General features: G+C 49.8%; 2 protein-coding genes across 4 annotated transcripts; one reads left to right on the top strand and one right to left on the bottom strand.

The window, feature by feature from the left end:
• The first annotated feature begins 5039 nt into the window (after window positions 1–5039).
• On the top strand, window positions 5040–14101 carry LOC149371940 (uncharacterized). Of its 3 annotated transcripts, XM_089566261.1 has the most exons (6): window positions 6688–6741; window positions 7646–7838; window positions 9547–9726; window positions 10609–10956; window positions 12518–12715; window positions 13685–14101. In XM_089566261.1, the coding sequence occupies exons 2-6, from the start codon at window positions 7688–7690 to the stop codon at window positions 13708–13710; spliced, it is 903 nt and encodes a 300-aa protein (XP_089422387.1). In that variant the 5' UTR covers window positions 6688–6741; window positions 7646–7687; the 3' UTR covers window positions 13711–14101. The 3 variants fall into 3 exon arrangements, with proteins under 3 accessions (XP_089422389.1, XP_089422386.1, XP_089422387.1); XM_089566263.1 differs by lacking the exons at window positions 6688–6741; window positions 7646–7838 and adding an exon at window positions 5040–5665; XM_089566260.1 differs by lacking the exon at window positions 7646–7838 and having other exon boundaries at window positions 5672–6741.
• Window positions 14102–14337: 236 nt separating this feature from the next.
• Window positions 14338–21646, bottom strand: LOC149371939 (uncharacterized). Its single transcript, XM_089566264.1, has 4 exons — window positions 21405–21646; window positions 18629–18831; window positions 17642–17923; window positions 14338–15227 (listed from the first exon to the last, which is right to left on the bottom strand). The coding sequence occupies exons 1-4, from the start codon at window positions 21472–21474 to the stop codon at window positions 15051–15053; spliced, it is 732 nt and encodes a 243-aa protein (XP_089422390.1). The 5' UTR covers window positions 21475–21646; the 3' UTR covers window positions 14338–15050.
• Window positions 21647–23834: the final 2188 nt, after the last annotated feature.

Raw genomic sequence — 23834 nt, 5'->3', positions numbered from 1 at the left:
GTAAAACCTTTTATTGGCTTGTGACGGAACAGCGCAAAACACCGGGACAAGAGACAAGCGCTGCTTACAACTGGTTTTTATTTCGAAGAAACACTGCTTCTTATACCTTCTTCCCCCTCAAAAAAAACACAACAAATGCGTCACAACCATATCGTTCAAGCGTCCAAAAAAAACATACGATAAATAATCACAGAGATTTATAATCACATTTTTAACATTTCAAATTCTTTCTTAGTCAAAGCAACAGACGGCGTGCTGACACAATCGTCGCGCAGACTCGCTATCGAAGCTGCCTCGATTATTTCCCTGACTAACTGGTCTTTGTGATTAGCCAAAGCTTTGCAATTCTGGAAAACAGGTGCACAACTTGTTGAAGGGCAATCTCTGCAATGAATTCCCAGGTTCCGGCAAGCTTGCTCGAAATTAGTTTTGTGTTCTAGTAGCCTTTCGTTCATGCACCTACCAGTCTGCCCTATGTATTGTTTACCACATGCCACTGGCAACGAATAAACAAGGCCTTCGGTGCACTCCACAAAGGGTGTTCGATGCTTTATCGTGCATCCCTGCTTCTTTTTGGTCGGGTCGGAATTGACTCGTCTGCACAGACTTTTGAGTTTGTTAGGAGCAGTCATCACTACATTCACGCCAGCTCTTCGACCTATGCTCTTCAGGCGATGAGAAACGTTGTGAATATACGGTATTGCTACTACCGGCCTCCTTTCTTTTTGTTTCTTTGCCTCATCTTGCTGCTCGGGCCTAGCCTGCATCAGGTGCTTTTTCATCTGCTTGGCAACAGAAACCAAAAGGTGCGAGGGGTAACCCGAGTTGCCAAGCCGTTCAGCCTGACGAAGAAAGCTCACTTCCATTTTGTGAGCACATGATTTCCTCAAGGCATTTGTGAGGGACAAGTTCACAATAGACAGCGCTTGTCTCTTGTCCCGGTGTTTTGCGCTGTTCCGTCACAAATGAATAACCAACATGCCCAAGCTGCTGTCCTTTTATTGGCGTCGTGTGTCGTCGCGTTTTCACTACTATGGCTTTTGCACACTGCGTTCGCGCGAAAGTCGTCTGCGCACAGACGAACTACGTTTTCGGCATGAAACGCCTTAGTACTGCCCCTCTGTGTTCCCGAAAAACTACGACTGTGCCGCAACAAGTAGCTCACCGGCCCATGATGCTTTGAGCGTCCATGGTGGCTGAAGTGCAACGCCGCCAGCTTTCCCTCTAGGTAGTAGTACGAAACTCTATGGTCTGCGGCATAGAGTTTCTTATGTTGTCTTCGGCTGACGACACTCGTGGAGTTTTCTACGCACTCGTGCGGTGCCCCACGTTCGGCTGGATGCCACTAGTGCAGTGCCGTACATTCGGGTGGGACGAGCACGGCATGCGTGCGCGCCACCGCGCCACCGTGGAGACCGACGGTGGAGCGCGGTGCAATCCCGTCGTGCAGCGCGCGCTAGCAGACGACGCTGTTCACGCTCGTTGGTTGAGGCAGCATCGACGAAGAGGAAAAACGGACGAAGCATAACAAGTGGGCACACTTTAAAGAAATGTTGAATATTATAGCAGCTGCAATACATTTATTCGCGCTGCAATCACGCAGCCACTGGCCGGCGAGCCGTGTGCCTTCCATTATGAGGAAATTAAAGGTTTGTCAGTATTTTCAGTCTTGGAAGTTCTGCCTTAGCTCTTGCAGCGAACGGCATATGCTGTTCATCCGGCATGCCTGCACTTTATAACAGCGTACTTTTTGCCAACGTATGCGCAGGTTAAAGGATATCAATAAAGCGACAATATGGGGCGCTTAGTGGATTAAGAATCACCCACTGACATTTTTGGAAGTTACTCTGGCTGAAGCTCTAAAGGCGTATGCATCGAAACAGGCAAGCATAAACGCCTTGGTGTGGGGTCTTACAAACCTGCGCCCCCATAATTAATCGCAGTATCTCACGAGCAGGCTCGTGGGTCCCGCGTTTCGCGCCGATTCTATCAACGCTGTTACAAGCGCGGTACTGCACTGTTCTGAAGAGGCTGTTGCTAACTGCACAAACTGCGCTCGTTGGCGTCGGTCGCTCGTAGGAATAGCCTCTGAGATCATTGAGGGTCTCGGAGGCCTCGGTTAACAGACGGCAGAACATTTTCCTTCTTTCCTCCATGCGGCAGAAAGAGCAACGGCACTCTGCGAGTGTTTCGCGCGTTCGGCTGATGTGCAAGGAGACGTGCCACTCGTGTAGTATTTGACGTCACTTCCTGCGCACTGGCACAGAGGTCGTGCGTGTCAGCCGAAGACACCATTAGTAAGAAACTCTATGGTCTGCGGTGCATTCATTCACTCCGAGAAGCGACAATTTACCATTGCTGATTCACTAGCAGCAGTAGTTTCGTATCTTTTATAGCAAGAATATTTTGGTGTCTTCGGCTGACGGCACTCGTGGAGTTTTCTAAGCACTCGTGCGGTGCCCCACGTTCGGCTGGATGCCACTAGTGCAGTGCCGTACATTCGGGTGGGACGAGCACGACACGCGTGCGCGCCACCGCGCCACCGTGGAGACCGACGGTGGAGCGCGGTGCAATCCCGTCGTGCAGCGCGCGCTAGCAGACGACGCTGTTCACACTCGTTGGTTGAGGCAGCATCGACGAAGAGGAAAAACGGACGAAGCATAACAAGTGGGCACACTTTAAAGAAATGTTGAATATTATAGCAGCTGCAATACATTTATTCGCGCTGCAATCACGCAGCCACCGGCCGGCGAGCCGTGTGCCTTCCATTATGAGGAAATTAAAGGTTTGTCAATATTTTTAGTCTTGCAAGTTCTGCCTTAGCTCTTGCAGCGAATGGCATATGCTGTTCATCCGGCATGCCTGCACTTTATAACATCGCACTTTTTGCCAACGTATGCGCAGGTTCAAGGATATCAATAAAGCGACAATGTGGGGTGCTTAGTGGATTGAGAATCACCTGCTAATATTTTCGGAAGCTACTCTAGCTGAAGCTCTAAAGGCGTATGCATCGAAACCGGCAAGCATAACGCCTTGGTGTGGTGTCTTACAAACCTGCGCCCCATAATTAATCGCAGTATCTCACGAGCATGCTCGTGGGTCCTGCATTTCCCGCCGATTCTATCAACGCCTGTTACAAGCGCGGTACTGCACTGTTCGGAAGAGGCTGTTGCTAATTATACTAACTGTTGACTGCGCTTGACTGCGCTCGTTGGCGTCGGCCGCTCGTAGGAATAGCCTCTGAGATTATCGAGGGTCTCGGAGGCCTCGGTTACCAGACGGCAGGAAGAGCAACGGCACTCTGCGAGTGTTTCGCACGTTCAGCTGATGTGCAAGGAGACGTGCCACTCGTGTAGTATTTGACGTAACTTCCTGCGCACCGGCACGGAGGCAGTGCGTGTCAGCCGAAGACACCATTTGCCATCACATGACGTCTAATGTTCAAAAAAACATTTGCAAATTTAATATAAACTCGCTTTACTTCATTTAAGTCTATAAAACACCGCGAAAAAGCTCCAAATCTATTTTTCTTTCGTTCCGGACGGTTGTGCTAGGTTTCGGCTGCGTTTCGGGCAGTTGCAGACGGTAGCAGTGTAGCTGGAGGTGCCATTAGGCTTGCGCGCTCCAGAATCGAGAGCGTATCTAAAAAACTAGGCTGAATTGCAGCTTAAACTTTATCGTCGAAGCAAGGTAAGTCATAGCGAAAAGTAACAACACCAGTAGTTGCCGGTAAACATGCCGACCGGAATCGCAAGGACTGCTGAATTGGCTGAAGCGGGCGGCTCTCGCTTGAAAGGACGTCGCCATGTTTTCACGCCAAGGGCGCAAAAGCCGCAACTGCCGATTGCGTTCGTACGCTAACGGTAGCCCGTCGCCCGCGCGAATCGCTTCAGCGCATTCCGTTGTTCGACTAAGCGTAGTAATTTGGGGCGACGTCACGACGACGTAGCAGGAAGGCGGATCCGTGTTGTCACGCCGCCGTCACCGCGGCTCGAGCCAATCAGCGAAGTGCGACTGCGACATGTCGCAAAAGGCGACACCGGGAGAATACCACCCCATATGTGGTTTAGTGGACACGTCAATAACACTTTAAGCTAATTCCGGCGTTCATTGGTGCGCTCTGACATAGGCAGCGTTGTAGACTGCGTTGATTTGGAGGGAAGGAAAGGTGCCTTACCAACTCTGGTTTACTGGACACCTCAATAGCACTTTAAGCTAATTCCGGCGTTCATTGATGCGCTTCATCATAGACAGCGTTGATTTGGAGGAAAGGAAAGACGCCTTACCAACTCTGCGGTTTAGTGGACACCTCAATAACACTTTAAGCTAATTCACACGTTCATTGATGCGCTCTGGCATAGACTGCGTTGATTTGGAGGAAAGGAAAGGCGTCTTACCAACTCTGTGGTTTAGTGGACACTTCAATAACACTTTAAGCTAATTCCGACGTTCATTGGTGCGCTCTGACATAGACAGTGTTGTAGACAACTTTGATTTGGAGGAAAGGAAAGGCGCCTTACCAACTCTGCGGTTTAGTGGACACCTCAATAGCACTTTAAGCTAATTCCCGCGTTCGTTGATGCGCTCTGACATAGACAGCGTTGTAGACTGCGTTGATTTGGAGGAAAGGAAAGGCGCCTTACCAACTCTGCGGTTTAGTGGACACGTCAATAGCACTTTAAGCTAATTCCGGCGTTCCGTGCAGCACTCAGGCTTTTGCCTTTCATTACTTTAGTCGCTAAAATTGCTCGTAATTTGCTTTCGCAGCCTTCCGGGCTTAACCAAGCTAAGCCTCTACAATTTTTTTCAGCCAGCGTCCGCATCGGCGGACGCGGTTTTTTTGCGACGCGCGTTTTTTTCTCTTTTTCTCTTTCCTCTTATCTTTCAACTCTCTTCTAGCTGCACGTGGCAGCGGTGGTGGCTCGGCTTCAGCCAGTCGGCAGGACCATGCACTTTCCTTTTCATCTTTCTCTCAGTCGCAACAACAACAACAACAACAACAACAACAACAACAACAACAACAACAATGATTTGCTATGCAGTCCTCTAAGAAGTGGCAGCGACAGGAAGAAGCGAGAAAGCGACAACGTGCACAAGGGACGCCAGAACAGCGTGAAGAACGTCTTGAAAAGCGTCGTACTAAGGATGCAGCTCGGCGACAACGTTCTACATCGCGGAGTGGTTCCATGTCATCGGTCACCGATGAATCTCAACACCTGTCTGCTCAGGAACGCCGCAATGCTACCAGGCGAAGGCAACGCGCCGAAGAATCGCCAGAAGAACGCTTGCACTATTGCTAACGCAATTTACCCGGTTTAACCAGAGCTAAACCACTGCCATTTTTTTTTAACATCGCCATGATGCACCTCCTCGGCCGACTAGCTCAGGTGGACTGCATAAAACATGCGCTCTACGCAGATGATATTACAATCTGGACCACCGAGGGGAGCCTTGGGGAGATGGAGGACCGCCTTCAGCAGGCCGCCTCCATAGTCGATGCATATGCTGCCGAGGACAACACGTCTCTACACATATCTCTGTCGAGCGGTCCCATCAGAGAAGTGGCAGAGCTCCGGATCCAGGGCCTGTTCTTCAATAACGGGTTTAGGCAACACCACTTAGGCCGGACTCTACTACAGTGAAACTCAAGCACATAGGCGAACAGGTAGGGCGCATGATCCATCGCGTTTCCAACAAGCGGGGTGGTCTGCGGGGCAGGGACGTGCTAAAGCTCGCCCACGCTCGCCCAGCGGCCTCTTCCTCCAGATGGATGGTGGTGCGTTGGAGCTCAGGGTCCGGGCTGCTTAACAGGGCCTCCCAGTCCTCTCTAATGTCGATATTTTTTAGCTCCCGTGATAGAAGACACAACGCTGGCTTCAATGTTTTACGCGAGAGCGTATATAGCTCGTTCGGTCGGAAATCCGTCGGCATAGTATAGTCGGCACCGCGTGTCGGAAATAATCGGGGGACGGGTTAATGAAATCATTGGAATTAATTGATTAAATTAAAAATAGGAACAAAGGGGCTCAAAGGTGTCAAAATCCTCAAAATGAAAGGTAATGCTTGATGATGGTGATTAAGAAAATTTTGTGTGTGTAATTGATCAGTTAATTGAGACAATTGAAAACAAGAAAAATGCGTTCATTTCCACCACCATCACCTGCAACAAGGGCGCAGCTTAAGCGTCCTTCAATTTTATTACTTCGCCCTGCCGGGAGCTTCAGCTGTGGGCGACCGGGCGTTGCATCGAGCACAACCAGCGTTCCGTTGAACGCAGACAGACAGGCAGGCAGGTGCGCATGTGGGAGCCTACACGCACTCACAAACGCACCACGGCTCCTTCGCCGAAGGTGACGGACATTGATCTGCCACCTCGGACGAGGCTCGTGCTAGGAAGGCCATGTAGCAGTGAAAGTGAGGAAGCTTCAGCGCCGAGCAGCGAACTATGCACCCATCGGTGTATTTTCGCGACAGAAAAACGCATCGCGGATTCATATGCCCTACCTTGAGGAAGAAAAGAAATGGCGTGCAATCATATTGTTACGAAGACAACGAAGCTGGCAGTGGCGCTGGACGGAGCGCTCGCACTAGGCCAGCGGCCATTAAATCATCTCTTGTTCATCGTTCATCGCGCCTCCTTCTTCGGCTGGCCGCCACGCGACATTTGGTGGAGGTGCTGGGTGATCATCGGCATCCCGGTCCTGGAGCTTCGGCGTCCCGTGGCAGCCGTTGTCGTCAGCCGTGAGTTTTCGGCCTGCGTCGCCCGGCTTGAAGTATAGTGTACGACAAAAATAACACTGTGCCACATTTACTCCATAAAGTAGAAGTGAAAAAATGTCGCCACTTTTGCTCCTTTCTGGAGTAAGTGTCCTACTTGTCTCCTACTTTCCCTCCAGAAAGGAGTAAAAGTAGGATGTATGATATAAACTCGAACCGACCTCGCCGTTGCTGAGATGCCACAGATCTGTGTAACAGTAGTGGTTGTACATATCGCTTTTACATTGATCACCCCCCCCGCCCCCCAATTGCGTCTTTTAATTTGATTTCTGATCAATATCTCCACTTGGCGATCCGGCCGCAGTGGTCGAATTTCGATGGAGACGAAATCCTAGAGGCCCGTGTACTGTGCGATGTCAGGGCACGTTAAAGAACCCTAGGTGGCCGAAATTATGCGGAGCCCTTCACTACGGCGTCCCTCATAGCCTGGGTTGCTTTGGGACGTTAAACCCCAATAAAACGAAACAAACCAATTTTTCTTTTTCTTTTTTCCAGCCTTTCGTTGTCGCTGCAGGTTTGCGCATTATGCATGGAGCGCTCCGCAAACTGTCAGTTTCCTTCAACAGCGTTTCCTGCCGTTCTCGCAGAGCAAGTGGACGCTTGTTGTGCGGCTATGTCTGGCTTAGCTGTATGCTTTGCAGTATTATACTAATTATACTATCAGAATATGGCACACTTTGTTGCTCGCGTGCAGTCACTACCTACCGAAGTGCACCTCACTGCCACCGCGCCCACACTCAAGGACACTGCGGCAGTGGGGAGGAATGCGACGCTCCTGTCTTGACACAGAACTGCACGCAACGGCGACAGAAAAATGGCCGCCGACGATCCAGCTTCTTTTCTGTTGCGAATGTTTCGTTCTCTGCAGACAATGGCGCTGTAAGAGTAGATCGCATCCGCCCTGAGTGAAATGGGAACCCTGCGCTGCGCAGACTGCATCCGCTACGCAGACTGGACGCGACTTGAACGCATTCTCTGTGCATGGTGCCGACTCGTTTCAGTCGACTTCATGAGTTCGGCGATCTTTACGCTGGTTTCCGTGCTACTTATTTTTGGACAAGGTAAGCGGATGAGTTGAGTTGAAAGCCCTTTATTAGGTAAGGAAAGCGCATGGCCAGGGGAGGAGGTAGCAAGTAGTAAGCAGAGTCTTCAATGATTGCACGGTCGTCAGTCACCTCACATTGCTCTGATTAGACCACTAAGGGAGCCATATCTTGCAAACACCATTTGGATATAAGTCACTTCCTAGTAGGGAGCGGTAGTTAAACGGTAGGGTACGATCTCGAAACGTCCGCTGGTGAAGCCTGGGCAGTCACACAGAAGGTGGGATATGGCTCAGCGCGTTAGCATCGTACAGTGAGAGTACGTAATCATTTCCTCTGTGTAGCGACGCCAGCGAGTCAGAATACGGGACGCATAAGCCACACTGAGCGAGAAGCTTATTCAGAAATACCTCTAGACATCGGGTGAGAGGAGTCTTGCGCTAAAAGATGAGGCGGGCGTGGCCACCTACATTCGACGCTGACTGAGGCTGCGAAGACAGGTCCGTGTGTAGTGCATAAGGGCGAGTGAAGGGGTCAAGTAAGGTCAGGTGAAGTCAAGTAAGGTCAACTAAGGTCATGTGAGGATGAGGCAAGTGGAGTGCGGAGGTAAACGTAGACATCCAACCTTCCGAAGCAGCCACGGCGTGATCCGCCGCATTGCCCCTGACTCGTCCGGGTAACCCGGAGCCCATTGAATGACCGTGGTTTTGCTCGCGCGTTCATAGCGTAGGAATTACGTTGCCTGCATTAAACCGCGGTGAACGTACGTGCATTATTCACCGCGGCACGTGACTTGTGCATCCGCTCTTTTCTTTTCTTTTTCTGCTGTCATTAGTTCTTAGTTGGGGGCATTATTCTCGAACAAAAAAATGGTAGCGAAACAGGCACGAAGGACAAAGTGAACGCTTTCCCTTGCTCGTAGTGCCCTTACTGTTCAAGCCTGTCGCCTTTTTCTTCTGTTTCGCTAGTTATTTGGAGAATTTTCCTTTCTAGTTTCCTTCACCCTTTCGTTCTCCTCTTAGGTGCACAAGGTGCTTTGCTTGTCCTGATTGTATGAACAGAGCGCTGTGCCCTGCATGTTCTGTGCTGCAACCACGAAGTTGCTGTTTATGTGTGCGCACTTGGAAAGAATCTGAAGTTGGCTTTATGATTTGGTGTCTGGTTGTGCAGCAGACAGCAGATTAGCAGGAAAAGAGGTGTCCTTTGTGCCTCTTGTATATATTCCTCCGTACACTGTAAGCTGCCGGTTATATGAGTGTGGCACCGCACCCTCAGACAGCGGTGTATGCTTTCAACGCTCAAGGCGTAGGCGGGCGCCTTTTGCGTTTCGCCTCCATCGTAACGCGGCCGCAGCAGGCGGGTTGTACCTGCCAACTGGGGCTCAGAACCGAGCGCGCCAACCGACCAGCCACCGCAGCGGGTGGTGCGAAAAATGCCGTAGAGCAAGGTTGCTGATTAATCTCGACCACGGTTCTTTAATGTGCCCCGAAATCTCGATACACGGGCGTTCTTGCATTTAGCCTCGAATTAAAAGCTGCCGCCGTCAGAAGCAGACCGCCCAAAATTTATCCATTAGCAGAGCGCCACTGTCGCTGAACCACTGCGTCGGGGGGGGGGGGGGGGGGGGGGGGGGGGGGGGGGGGGTGCAGTGTTGATTGCTGTGTGAGTTCGCTCATGAAGCACAGTGCATGGAAGGGAGCTGATCATTTTCCTCGCTTTGTCTCAGGAACATGCGACCTTTGCGACATATGTCGGCGAAAGCGGGACAGCGCGGTCCGAATACCGTACAACCAGCGGTGGTACTTCGACGCCTCTTCGTTCTTGTGCCAGCCGTTCAACTTCTGCGACGACGAGATCACGGAACGCATGAAGGGCTACAAGTCAAAGGCTGAAATCAACTGCGGAGGTGAGCGGGTGTTCGCATGCCTTCTCCGTTGCTGATCACTGTTCTGTTTTCCTACACAATGCTGTTCGCAGAAGGGTTGATCTGATGAGCGCCGATAATTTCTGGACGTGGACGACTGACCAAATAGCTCAAGGCCCTCAAGGCGTAGAGTTGGTAACCCGCACCCAGCTCTCACTTGAACCGAGTCAGACCTCTGGGCATGCAGCAGTGAGGCAATCGTTCGTGCTTTGTCACATGACACGTCTACTATCAGATGTCTCTGCTACGGCGTCCATGCTGATGGGAGACATGGCGATCTTCAAACGTGTATATCCGAATTTCCGCAACTAGCTTTGAACCATTAAGTCACGCCTATTTTAACACGTGACGTGACAAGCATCCTACTTCGACGTGACGTGACGTGACAAGCATGGGCATATGAAAGAGGCGTTGCGTGTTAATCATCGCATGGCTCAAAAAGCGCGCCTGAACTCTATAAACTACAAACAAATTTTTTGGCACGTAAAAATACATTCTTTTTTTTATATAAGAATGTCAAGAGAGAGTCTTTAAGATAGGAGATTACAATCGCGAGAGAAGTGAATGCGTGAAGAATCGCTCGCAGAAATCATATTTCCGAGCAACTTCCCAAACCTGCACATGGTCGATGAGGGACGCCGTTGTGGAAGACTCTGTGCGCTTCGGTTTCTTTAACGTGCGCTGACATCGCGCAGCATTTTTCCTCCATCGAAGTGCGGCTGCCGTGGCCGGCATTCGGTCTTGCGACCTCGGGCTCGGCACCCGAACACCATAGCCGCTGAGACTACCGTGGCTCGTTCGTCACTATAGCTCAAACGCAAAGGCGCCTACAGCGACGCTTGTCCCTCCCTCGATTCCACTCAGGTGTGGACTGCTTCGAATGGCTGCACGAACTGCTGAAAAAGAGGCAGGCACAGCAGAGCGACCTGCCCAAGACCATGCTGGGCCACCACCCACACCACCCACACCACACGCACCGCACGCACCACGCGGTGACGACTGCTGCTGCTCCTCCCGTGCGGCGCGCTCCCACGGCGGTGGTCGTCGCCGCGCAGCAGCAGCGGCAACAGCCGAGCAGCGAGGTGGCGGCGGTGACTACGTCCCATCGTCCATCAACGGCCCGGGCTGCATCGCCGGTTGAGCCACTGGGCGCCAACGAGGCGACCTTCGAGTACGGCGTCACGATTCCCCACGCGGTCCACATTGCTTTGGGTGAGCGCCAGACTTGCTCCTCAAAGGAGGCCCTCCAGACAGTAGCAGCGACGCTCGTCATGGCATGGCGACAATCGCCGACAGTCATGAGAACAGGCCGGCGATATTGGCTGGAGGGCCCCCTTTGAGGGGCATTTTCCGTTTTGTTTCCGAGTTGTATCTGACCGTACCTGGTGTAATCGGGCTTGTTAAAATGCGCGAGGACGAAATGTACACGAAGACGACGACAGGACCTGCTGTCGTCTTAACCCGCTTATAACTGCCGCACTTGTAACGAACGCTCAGATATCACAAAAGTGGGCGGTGCTACGATCAAAATGCATATTACGGCAATTGCACTGCGTCTCGGATACAACCGATAACTGGGGCCGCAGAGCTCGGGTATACAGCGAACGAGGAGGTGCCATGAGCTCGTTCCTGACCACAAATTACGCTTCCGGCAAGAGCGGAGACTGAATTGTGTCACCCAACCGCCGTAACACTCCCCCTGATAGAGCTTGGGGACCTAAAAAAAAGCTGTAAAAAGACCGCATTGAAAGTGTCGATAACAGCAGGCCAAGCGCGCTTCAATATGGCCTACAAAGCCAATTAGTGCATCTGTCTGAGCTTGTTGCTGAAAGCACCTGAAGTGGACGAAGAAGAGTGGCGGGCGTGTGACAGCGGCAGCATTGAAAGCGAAATTATTGCAAACTGTCGGTAATCAACCAACCTACAGTGCAGACCTGGATAACGATGACGAAAGCGTACACTGCACACACAGTGGCGTGGCAGGAGGACGGGTTACCAATGTTATCCGGACTAGTTTGAAAGGAGATGAAGGGGAGGAAGAAATCGCAGGAAAAGAATGAGATATCCAAATGAAGAATTTGCAGGAACTATGTGGTCGCGGTGCCCTTAGTCCAGGGCTCCTGCGGGGGCAGCTGACTCGCGGACTAGCTGGATGATCCAAGCTTGCTGGTCCATGCATGTTGTCGATGGCCAGGGCCGCCTCCCATTGTTCGTGTGTCGGGTACGGTTATAACGTCGTTGGGTACGGTTTGTCGTGGCATTCCATTGTGGTATGATACAGCGTGGGGCTTGCTCCGCACCAAGGGCAGTAACCTGGGTATTTTGTGGGACTAATCTCGTTTAAAATCCGAAGATTAGGAAATATGATTGCTTGTATTCCCCTCCAGTTTATGACGTCCGAGGCGGATAGTTGTTTGTTTGGGGGCGAAAATAGTACGGTCTTAGGAGGAATTCCAATTCCAATAGGAATTCTAAATTCGGCAGCCTGAAGGAAAGGAATGCTTTGTGCTGTGGGAAATAAAACTTTCAGTGACTCCGGGTACCCACCGGTGATACAATTGATACAAGCTTCCCCTGGCCTGGTGCTCGGCTTAACCAGGGTCAAATGCTTGGGGAATGGGTTTTTGATCCCCCTTGGCGCGAACGAAAATACCTTGTGGCATGGCGCTCTTTGGCTGCAGATGCTCTTTCGGCATAAAAAATCACTATCATGATCATCACCGTCATCATCAATGAGACTGTCTTGGTTACACCGCGCGTATCCGCCCCGCAGCTCCCCGGGCCAAGCACGTCCCTCACCGCAAGCCCGAGCCGTGCACGCTGAAGCCGAACCGCGGCAGCCGCTGGCCCTGCTCCCAGCGCTGGTACTACAACGTGGCCGAGGATGCCTGCAAGACGTTCACCTTCTGCGGACACAAGGGGAACAGGAACAATTTCCCCACGCACGAGGCCTGCCACAGGGAGTGCCACAGTGAGCAGGCCTCCTGGGTCTCTGAAGGCTGACACTTTTACCTCGCTTTGATTTATATATATAAAAAAAGAAACGCCATAACTGCATTAATGTGAGGAATTGATACAAATCTGCTATCACAAACATTTTTACGGTCTGTATTATGCTGGGCATGACAGGGCTAATAGGGTATCCCGCTCCAGCTGCACCGTTTTTTAATGATGTCAGCAGCTTTTGGCGATGACAAAGCGTGAAGACGCGAGCAGCGACACCGGTCCCGAGCTCGAGCATGGTAGCTGTGTGTCGTGCTGTCCTCTCCAACTGCAGGCGCCGATCGGGTTCTGCCGGCGGGTTTAGCCTTTCTTCCAGTGGGTTTAGTGTCTTTATTCTGTACCCGAAACAGCAGAAAATGCGAACACATTTGTGGTTGTTACAACAATATCACGAAGGGGGTTCTGCTGATGATTACGGTATCTGGATATACCGTTGCATGTAAGCGATAATAAACCAGTCCCGTAGTTGAGACACTAAAGTGGGCGAACAGCGGCAATACATGTTCTGCGTTCTGCCTGCCGTTCTGCACTGTGGAGTGCGGTTTTCAGGTGTGACATTTCCCGACTTGGCCTGGCTATCGCATGCAGTCGAGACTAAGACAAGCCAGGGACAGGAACTCTTGTGCTGTTCGCTGTACTGAGTACCTGCTCCTTGTTCTTGTACGTTGTACCTTGTTCTCGTTCTAGTTTTTCGGCTTTTTCCGCCTTTTGTGGCATTTTAATGACCTTTCCTTTCTTAGCTGTCGAAGCAACGGCGCTGCCGAAATCACCTATTCATAGCATTGACAGCCACTCACTGCGTTGCAGTGGCGTAACATTGAAGAAACACGGGCTCTTTTGCTTTAAATTAGCGCACGCTTTATTTTTTTTTCGTATTCTTGACAGTGTTTGAAATATTGACGCGACACATCTTTCGCCATGGCTGTCCTTTCTGCAGGTGTGAGCACCGAACTACGAAGCTAAGCGCCAGCGAAGATGCCTTCGTCCTCAAGCCACACGCAAGGAATCGTTCAACGCTTGGTCCGTGTGCGATGGAACGTATGGCCGCGATAAGGGGACAGCATGAACCATACTTTTCTGGGCACCTCTTTCTCAAGAACACTTAGCTAATATTTTTTTTGTTAGCTGAAGTTTTAACGAACGACTGGCTAGCGAACCTAACTAATCACCCAAAGGGAAAATCTAACCGCTGCTTTGGCGGAACACGGCTCGCTTAAAGACTCTATGGCGTGACTTCATAAATAAGGCAGTCAGATGCAGGCAACCGATATCCTCAGGAAAAGGAGGAATGACAGGTGCGCATGAATGATTCATGTACGAATATGGAAATAAATAAAATGGAATGAACGGAGAATGCGAGCACGTGCAGCGACGCTTTTTGTCATGCTGGGGCAATTTGAGAGTTCAGTGAACCTGCAGCTGAACTTCCACATTTCAGCTTTATGGAGCTGGCAGTGGAGGCGTTCCGCATTTTCAGTCGCCGCATTTTCAGAGGGTATCTACAGTAAGGTGCGGACTAGAAATGCGCGCCTTGCTCTCTTTATACCGAGAAGATAGCAATGCTGATGAAGAAAACTGTGGATGGTAAAAAATGTACACTCACTAATAAATAGTTGTGGTGCGGGAAAGTATAATTTCAGATAATAATAACTGCGAGTTAAAGTATGGGGGCGCCTCATAGAAGGTCTTAAACACTTTGGAATGCGATAGCGTTAGATTTCACATTTGTCGCTGCTTATTTTGCAACATCTGTGTATGTTTACGCCAGTTTCTTTGTAACTGTGGGACAGCAACCTGCCGCACTTGGTCTACTAGCTTCAGTATCAGGTATCCGTTATGCTGTGACCAAGCCGACATTTTCGCCCTTATAGAGGAGGAGGTTGCTTACAACCCGGTAGGCAGATTGTGATGACGTCACAAGGTCACGTGACCTCTCTGACCACTCAGCGTGGCCCGTCGGGGCAGGTTGCGATGACACCACAACGTCACGGGACATCTCTCGACCTATCAGCGAATTTCGTGAGATCGCACGGCGAGTATTGCTCCTGACGTGAACTCTAATGCTCTCGCATTAATATTGAGAGCAGCAGCAAGCAGTGCCACTTGCGAGGTATTACGCTGGAGAGCACATGTTTATAGATGGACCCCTCTAAGTCATTGCGCCGCTGATAGCCTAACAGATGCTGCGCATGCATGAAGCTCACAAAGACGTCCTTCGGGTAAACTTAATGCAAGAAAGAGAGGGAAGGAAAGCAAGTGAACATGAAGGGATGTGTGTCGTGCGGTTGACAGCGCGCCGTGCTTCACGGTGCCGCCTTGCTTGCCCCCGGTCTCGGAGTTCGCTCAAGGGCGTCGTTGAGGAACAGCAGCAGGCTGGGCGGCAGGATCTTGGAGGCTGGCTTGGACAGCGACCAGAAGAGGACCCTGCCCACTTGGGAGCCCAGGCCGTCTCCAGGTTTCACTGGCGGGCCTTGCTGCACCTGCGTGTGGGCCGCTGGCTGAATGCTGTTCTCTGACGGAGCATTTCTGTTCGTGGTACGAATGCATGGTTGCTTCGTCTTCAAAAAGTGGCGTTACTGTTCGACATAATTAGTTTGCCGATCGTTTTGTTGGCAAATAACATCTTAGACACATTTTAGGCACAAGAAAGGAAATCGGAACTTTGCTTGCATTAGGGTGTTTCGATGCATTCGAAGTTTACGCTCTGCTCTTTCTTTGCACCTTTGAAGTATTTATTTATTCATTTCCAAATGCTGCAGGCAGCAGTACTCCCCAAGAAGGAGAAAGTTACATCAGGTGTGACAGCAACAAATTCAGAAAGCAACTTACATTGGAATATTCAACATTGAACGCTGACAGAGCTCCACTCTCCAATAGTGAGTGGAAACGAAGACATCTGGAATAGCTTGGTCCTCGAGTACAGATGTACGGTCGTTCAGGCACTTGTCTAGAGAGCTAGAACGACGCGCTATGTATTGCAGTTATGACAATAGCCGGTTCATGGTGGGCTCGATGCCGCTTTAAAAGACATGAGGATTTAAACACGATCTATGGGAATGTGCTTGGGGATATGTCAAGTTCTGAGCCAGGCCATTCGGAAACGAAAGAAGTGTGCCCTCCGTGCGCCGCTCGAGTGCTCTGTGTAGGTGTGCAGACGACTGTACAACGTGGAGGGGCTGGGCGACTGTACAACGTGGAGGAGTTGATTCTAGCTGACCCGTGTTGTGCAGAGGAAAGATAAGTTTCGTACGGTAAACCAAATAAAGCAGTTTCAGACTCGCAATCTGTCGGCGTACACACAAGGGTTCCAGAATTATAGCTGCAGGATATCAGGGGCAGATGGATAGATAGTCTGATAAAATAATCTAGCAGCAAGTTGCTGAATGCACCAACTTGCGTAAACACAATTTAACATTGCACAAGTAGAACGCATTCAGCGACTTGCTGCTAGATTCATTTTAATCAGGCTATCGACCTTCATCTGTAACCCCACGGTGCGGAAGCGTACTTTAAGGTGCACTGAAGAGGAATCTGAACTCGTATTTTTACAGCTGGAACTCTTATCTACACGTTCAGAGCGCTGTTAGAAACTGCGAATTATTGCCCTGCGCGGCGGATTCTCTAAATTAAATCGGATTAACGTCCGGCTCCCGCCTTTTTTTCTTTGAATTCCCCGCAAACGGTGGGAGGAGTCGACCAACCTTTCAGCCAGTCCCGTGGCGGCTTGCCGCTCTACCAGCGGCGGAGTGATACGTAGCGATCGGCGAACGCAAAGAGTCCACGCGTGTTTTTATTTCCGTGGGCCTAATTTGCAGCTATGTAGTCACTGACTAGATCTTTTTATTCACGGGAACTTAAAAAAACAAAACAAATAAAAGCGAAAGCAAAGCCGCCACGCAACTGCCTGAAAGGCACTCCATGCGTTGGTTGACTCCTCCCACCGTATGCGGGTAATTAAAAAAAAAGGCGGGAGCCGGAGGTTCATCTGATTTAATTAGGGAAATCGGCCGCACAGATCAATAAATCGAAGTTTCTAAGAATGCTCGGAACGTGTAGATCGAGTTCCCGCGGCAAAAAGACGAGTTCAGATTCATCTTCAGTGTACCTTTAAGGACTGGGCGAGACAGTGCAGTATGCCTTATTGAATGTACTATTACCCCCCCTTCCTTTAGTTCCGCAGCACTGCATGCGGGAGGCACGTCAATTACTTTGGTCCCGATAGTACGCTCGCAGCTGGCAAATAACAGGGTTAATTGGAGAGACATGGGAGAGGCATTTGCCCTGCAGTGCGCGCAGTCAGGCTGATGATGATGATGTGTACGCCCAGTGTGCCTGAGTTGTGTGTGCTGGCGGCGCTTCCTGAATTTACTGCGAAGATATCTGTCTTGTTTATGCGCGTCATCAAATGATGGAGGCAATAAAGAATTTCGCTATGCGCTTTGATAGTTCGTAAGACGGTAACCTTCAGAAGATACCGATGGAAAAGCCTCAGTTCTAAATCTGAATTGCTGCCGATGACGACGCCTGAGAGCGAGACAGCCTGAAAAACAATAGCATGATGAGTCCTGATGTAGGTTCAGTGGCGGCGTCCGAAAGATGCTTCTCAAAGTAGCTGTAACAGACGCTTGAGCGAGTTAGTAATCCATGAGTGTAGACAGCGCAAAAAAAGACGGGGGCGAGGAACGGCGATGAAATCTTCATGAAAAAATCAGCGCTTGTCTTCGTGTTCTTCCTACGTCCCCGTGTTTTTTTGCGCTATCTGCGCTCATGGAATCTCAGAGTAGTAGTAGTAGCAGCAGTACATGAAACGTGCAGTGTGCCCGTCAGCAATTGGTAGATATTTTTGCACTGCCCTTTATATTTGAAACGTCATGCATTGAAGCTATTAACTTACGGATACTTCATCGGATGCAAAGTCGACGTTGGAATCTTCGAACCCGGCAAACTGGAACCTTCCATTGGTTTCTTTGAGCCTCGCCACGGTGCTGACAGTGACATCATGATAGACGACATCACAACGGCCACTGCCCTGGAGGGGGAAAACTTCGTACAGGGACCCGGCCACGGTGTAGTGCATTCTCCCGGATACCGTCGGGGCTTGGAAAGCCAGGTGAACCTTAAGGTGCTTTGTGTCCGCTCTCAGTTCGGTTATCTCGAATGTGGAGAGATTCCGGATCTGAAACACATTATCATAAACCTGAAACCAGTGGAACACAGAATAATGAAATAAAACAGCGCAAGGGACGAGACGAAACACGAAGGTGCAAAACACAGACAGCCCCTGTGTCTGTGTTTTGCACCTTCGTGTTTCGTCTCGTCCCTTGCGCTGTTTTATTTCATTATGCAATACCAACTAGCCCAGCATCTTGCACTTCGGAACACAGAAAGCAAGAGATCAAGAAATGACAAAGAAGGTAAAAAAAAAACAAACTCATATGCACCTATCACAGGTTTGTCGAGGGAGCCTCAGTTTGCTTAGCCACTGTTTCGTCGAGAGGATTTCTCTTGGTCTTCGGCAAGTCTTTGTTTTATTGCTAGATTTTTCTTAAACAAGCGCTCTTGTCTGAACGCTGGCTAAGCTATACGTGCTCCCCCCTCAGCCCTTGTTCACTTTGTTTTGAGCTGTCAGGAACCACATTTTCCTGCTATCTTTCTTTCAATTCACAACATATCATAGGTTTACATGTGTTCGTATACTTCCTCACCGCAAATTGATGATCTCTGAAGCTTGTTAAGCTTTGCAGTTCGTCAGTTTGCATCTAGACGAAGTATGCCTTCCGAATCAGGCATCTTTCGGCTGGACGAATCTGATCGCCTCTCGACATTCAACGACACGAATACTGGGCATGCCGCGTCGCGGGCTGTAAGGTCGGACCGTCACCTGAACATGCAGCAGCTGGAAGCGGAACACGTCCCCCCCGAAGATGGAAGACATGTCGACGGGGGGAATGTTGAGCGGGTCCGTGACAGGGATGGAGAGGCTCGGGTAACCCGAGGACATAACGGATCGGAACTTCTCCAGTTTGTGGTGTAGCAGCTCCTCCATGCGCCGGTCGTAGTAGGCGCTGCCCTGTGAGCGGGTCGCTGGGCAGGAAACGTTAAAAAAATGGTTATATAGAAGAGATGCGCTTACACAAACGTGTGTTTAACTAGCTAAAACTAAAATAGAGGAAAGCTAGGCGAAAACGCACGTTCCAAACAGCGACCTGTCGTTGTGCCCTACTGGCATCAGGTCTCACACCGACTCAAGAAGGTCGGCGGCAAGTGTGGCGTGCGTGTTGTATTTTCAGTCCCGGAAAAGCTGGGACGCATGTGCCGCCTTGCGAATGATGCCAAAAAGAGGCCTATGGGCAAAATTAAGCGCACCAAACCTCTTGTTAAATGTGAAGTTGGTGTGGTGTACAGCATCCCCCTTGCCTGTGGCAGACAGTACATCAGATAGACAGGACGCTGCATTAACGAACGCTTACTCGAGCATCGCCGGACAGCTCATTCGTTAACTGGCGGAGGTCACCTAGCTGACCACATTCGCCGTTGCTTACACAAACCAGCATGCAAGGCGTTTTTTGAAAATACGCGTGTGATGCGCAAGTTGAAGGCTCAAAAGAGTCGAGAAATTTTTGAAGCTTTTAGTATATTCAATGACAAAGGAAACTGCTTTAGCGGCCCTTCTGTGGCACTACGCAAAAAAGAAATAGATTATCTCAAGACAAACGTGTCGGTTCAGACAGGTAGGCGATAGATAGAAGGTGCACCGGTGTGGTAAACATGAGTGACTTGGCACTCGTGCCTACTGCTTTTGTTTTGACATTGTACTGTCATCTGGTTGCGGTTTACTATCTCTTTGCCCCCCTCCCTTTCTACAGAAATACCTGTTTGTGGAATAAATTCTTAGTTGGAGTCTGCCGTTCGTCCTGTATCCTCTGCCTTCGTCCGTGTCCTTTTTCGCCGCCGGGATGTCTCACAATTGTTCTGGATGAGAAGGCCGAGATTCGAAGGTGTCAGCCTCCGAGACAGCGCGTCCTTCGAGAGTAACAGTGTTGTGGGCTATGTGAAGGGTATATGGTGAGTGGCGTATGAGGGGCAGCTCAGACTTTTCCGCGGAACATGAGAGACCTATGCTTTGTGCATGTGGTTGTGTGATGCTTGCGGCCGTTTGTAAGGTTTCCCCTATGGCGCCATCACTGCCGTGGGTGGCCCACAGAGTGATGACGTCCGCGTAGAGGGAGTGTCGAAGGTGAGGTACATGACCTTTCACGCTATTCTTAAAATGATGTGAAGAATGGCATCAAGGGTCATCTAGCCTCCCATTGCAAAGCAAGTAACAAGCGTCACCCAGATTTTGAGCATGTGACGCCATAGGTTCGCATGCTGATCAGCTCACCAGAGAAGTGATTGAGGCCTACAACATATCAAATAAGGACACGTGTGTCAGTGCACCGTCAGTGCTTTCATCCGGAAAAGAAATGCTGTTTCTTACTGCTAAGAGGTAAAACCTTTGTGACGGTAAGTTTTCTTTGATTTCTTCACATTTCCCTTTTTTGTGCTTTTGTCAAAGTTTTCTTGTTTGTTGCGCGACCTACCTATAAAACTGGGCTTCGCAATAAATCTCCAGTCGCAAGTCATTGTTCGTGTTTCATTTTTTCCCTGCGTCTATGTCTTTTTGCGCTGTTTTAAGATGAATTGCCACCAACTCGCCCAAGATTCGACATTGGCTGATTGTTAGTAATCTGTTAAAACCGAATACATTTTTTTTCGAAAGGAAGTCCAAACCAGTGGTGTAACTTCGAGAACCTGAACTTGGCGGCGCCAACTAATGTAGCACGTAATTCGCTCGCTTTAGATCGACAGTAGCCGAGCTGCGGAGAGGATTTCCGTACACGCAAGCCCCGCGAGCGGCCTGCATCTGCATTCGGCGGTCGCTGTGTTCCGCGCTTCTAATATCGCATTTCACCATAACTGCACAAAAGAATGTCATGTTTAGTGAGATCGGGTTTTGCCCCCTGTGAGCGCGAACAACGAAGAGCGGCGCTTTGCGTTTAACTTCGAGGTGGTGCGCAAAGTCTTCGTATTTTAAATAAACGCACTTGCTTCGATGCATATATCGAGATACCGTCCAATGTCGCCACTGATGTGCTCACAAGGAAATATAAAAAAAAATCTAAAGCTAACTTCGTAAAACAGCTACGGGTGGAATTAGAAATTTACGTACCGCAACAAAGTATACATCAAGTAAGCTGCAGAGCTCATTCTCGTCCGTATATAGTATATTTGTGCTATGCAAACAAAGATGAGTGAAAAATAACGTAACAGCGATCGATTATCTTCGGTAATTGTTCAGTTGTTGCATTTGAGATGAAGTAATTATAACTGTAATGGGTTTTCCCAAACCTGTACAAACATGGTGAATATTTACTGCATTTTTATGGCAAAAACAAAAAAAGGCTATATTGGTGTGAACACCTCCGTTGTTTCTTTATTTGGGTTTGTTTTTGACCACGAAATTTGTTTTTACCTGAGCCTCAATACCTATACTCGCCCTAAAACAAACAAACAAACAAACACAGAGAAAAATAAAAAGTTCGTCCAACGCAAGTCTTGGATGAGCTGCGCAAACCTCTGAAGAGCATGTCTTGAGCATTGAAGTGAATACTTACTCCTGTCGCTCAGCTGGCTCCTGGCGCTCACAGCGACCAAAACGCTGAGGAATACAGCGCACACCTTCATCTTAAAGTAGAGAAAAGAGGACAGACAGAACAAGAGCTATTAGTACCGCCCGGACAGGATGAGAAGTTACTAGTGCGAAGAAATGTGCGTCGCGCATAAATGCTCGCATGACTAAACTAGGAAAAACGGCGCATAATCTGCATTACACTGTGATAAGAACAAGAGATACATTTTTTATGAACCGCTCGGCGCTTGGAAAACTAAGCACATACACCTCAACTTTCTGACGGTACAGATATGCCGAGACAGTGCATAAAGGATGACAAGCTGAATTTTGCGTAGGAGACGAGTGGACGAGGTGGAAAGTTCGGGATGCGGTTATAGAATAGTTTTTCTCGAATTTTGTCGTATAGTGCATGTTGATTTGTTTCTGATACTGAAGGGCTTCCGGTCCAGATGACGGCTATACAGCCAGGGGATCACAGGTGCCCAGTGTAAAGACTCGCGGGCTAGCTTATCTGTCAACTCGGTGCCTGTAATCCTGGCATTACCAAGAGCCTCAATGATTCAAGATGTGATGGAAGTTTGCCTGTTGGAATGGCTCTGATGGCCGCTTGAGAATCGGAGTACGCGGTTTATGCGCGGCTTGGGGGTCAACTTCAAGGCACCCTGCAGGCCATCTACTATCGAGAGGATTTCTAGGATTGAAATCGACGGGGGGGGGGGGGGGGGGGGGGGGGGGGGAAGATGGGCCCAGATTATGAGTGCGCATGGTTTGGGAGGTGGTGACAGTTGAATATGCTGCTGCGCCCACTGTAGCGCGTGCAACTTCGGTGTAAATGAGAGTGTAGACCGGACGGGGTTCTTGTGCCCTATAAGTAGGCCCTCATGCCTGATGCTGTTCACGTTACTTGGTAAGGGGACGAAGATTTGGATTTGTGGGGGGGGGGGGGGGGGGGGGGGAGAGGGTTTGATCGAGGGGACATCGATGGGAGTGATTCCGGCTTGCTGGAGTACCCATCTGCCCTGTTTTGAGCTATATAGTTGCCGATCCCTGGCGATATATGCCAATCGCTTTGTTGCTGAAGGAGTTTCGTAAGGACAGAAAGAGGCCTGTACCGTGCAGACTACAGGTGGAGATTTGGATGGGGAGGCGGAGGGTGACTTTATACAAGGTGTTGCGTGCGGTTTCGAGTTGAGATTTTTGCCACGGTTTGATGTGAACGGAAGGGTATCGAAAATTTTGCTCAGTGCCAGCGCAATGTGGAATAGCTGTCGCGCCTGGCGCTCACGCAGCCCTGCATGTCTTCTGAGAATTAGTCTCACCATGTGGGTTAGGCTTGGGCATGTACAAATGGTGGCGGTCAAATTCTGTTTGCTGGATTTTTCATGTAAATGCATGCCTAGTACCGGACATGAGGGTACTCGGGGAATGTTTTTCATTGTCATGTGTGCGTATATTCACGAGTGTTAACGAGGACGTGTCAGAATGTCAGCATTTTCAGAAATGTAACTTGAGATAATGTAGCACGGATAATGTAGCGTGTGGGGCAACCACACGTTTCGGTCGACGCATGAGTAGCCTCGGAAAATTTTGCCTCTCATATCATATTTTGCACTTTCTTCCGAAAATTACCCTGCTGTTGAGCGCGAATCCAGCGCAGCTAGTTTACCCGCCGTGCCCAAGAGCTCATCTGTCATGCAGCGCTGGCTTGCGCCTTTGGTTTAAACACGAGAAAACAAACATCGTACGTTACACCGTTCTTTCGCATCTTCTTTTTTTGTTCTTGCTTAGCATCGAGCATGATTTGTCAGGACAGATTTGAGAAGCAAGACTGTGCTGAGCTGGGCTATAGCTTGAGTGGCTTCATGTTTGACTTCAGCGCTGACAGGAGAGGACGAATAAAGGTTAATGCACTACACACTAGCGCTGTGTGTGCAATCACCTTTCTTCGTCCTCGTCTGTTCATGCTGAAGTCAAACTATGAATCTGAAGAGCAGCCTGGTTGCCAATCAGCTCTCTGCTTCCCGGACCCAGCTAATTGGACGATAACTTCCGAGCATGACATGCTTAAAGGTGGCGTCAATCAAATAGTAGAATCTCATTCAACTCCTGCTCGAATCTCGCGTCAAAAACTGCCCGTACCTTTTGAAAAAAAAAAAAAAAAGCCAGTTTGTAGCTCGTAGACTGCCTGTGTCTCTCTTCCTTCTAATCTCATCTCATCGTGTCAGTTAGGACTTGGCACCCATAGGCCATGAGGGGGCTCTGCGCCCACCTGTAATATTAATGGGCAGCAAAGTTTCAGCCACCTACCAAGAGTAAGGCCCGTGCGCTTATGGAGCACTCTTTTATTTACGTTTTTTTTTTCTTGGAGAGACACGCGCTTGTGTGCGTGACACGAGCGCATATAGCAAGCCCA

Source organism: Amblyomma mixtum, chromosome 1 (assembly GCF_055824585.1).
Source record: "Amblyomma mixtum isolate Tamu chromosome 1, ASM5582458v1, whole genome shotgun sequence".
NCBI lineage: Eukaryota > Metazoa > Arthropoda > Arachnida > Ixodida > Ixodidae > Amblyomma > Amblyomma mixtum.
This window is presented reverse-complemented; position numbering and strand designations above follow the sequence as displayed.

What these genes read in the sequence shown, in the direction of transcription:
- LOC149371940 (XM_089566260.1), top strand. Translation starts at nt 6,522, where the DNA reads ATGGCGTGCAATCATATTGTTACGAAGACAACGAAGCTGGCAGTGGCG. An exon ending in GGCAGCCGTTGTCGTCAGCC is followed by an intron (nt 6,742 to 9,546) that starts GTGAGTTTTCGG and finishes GCTTTGTCTCAG; the next exon opens with GAACATGCGACCTTTGCGAC. An exon ending in CGCGGTCCACATTGCTTTGG is followed by an intron (nt 10,957 to 12,517) that starts GTGAGCGCCAGA and finishes TCCGCCCCGCAG; the next exon opens with CTCCCCGGGCCAAGCACGTC.
- LOC149371939 (XM_089566264.1), bottom strand. Translation starts at nt 21,474, where the DNA reads ATGAAGGTGTGCGCTGTATTCCTCAGCGTTTTGGTCGCTGTGAGCGCC. An exon ending in GAGCCAGCTGAGCGACAGGA is followed by an intron (nt 18,832 to 21,404) that starts GTAAGTATTCAC and finishes TTTCCTGCCCAG; the next exon opens with CGACCCGCTCACAGGGCAGC. An exon ending in TTGCATCCGATGAAGTATCC is followed by an intron (nt 15,228 to 17,641) that starts GTAAGTTAATAG and finishes GCCCACACGCAG; the next exon opens with GTGCAGCAAGGCCCGCCAGT.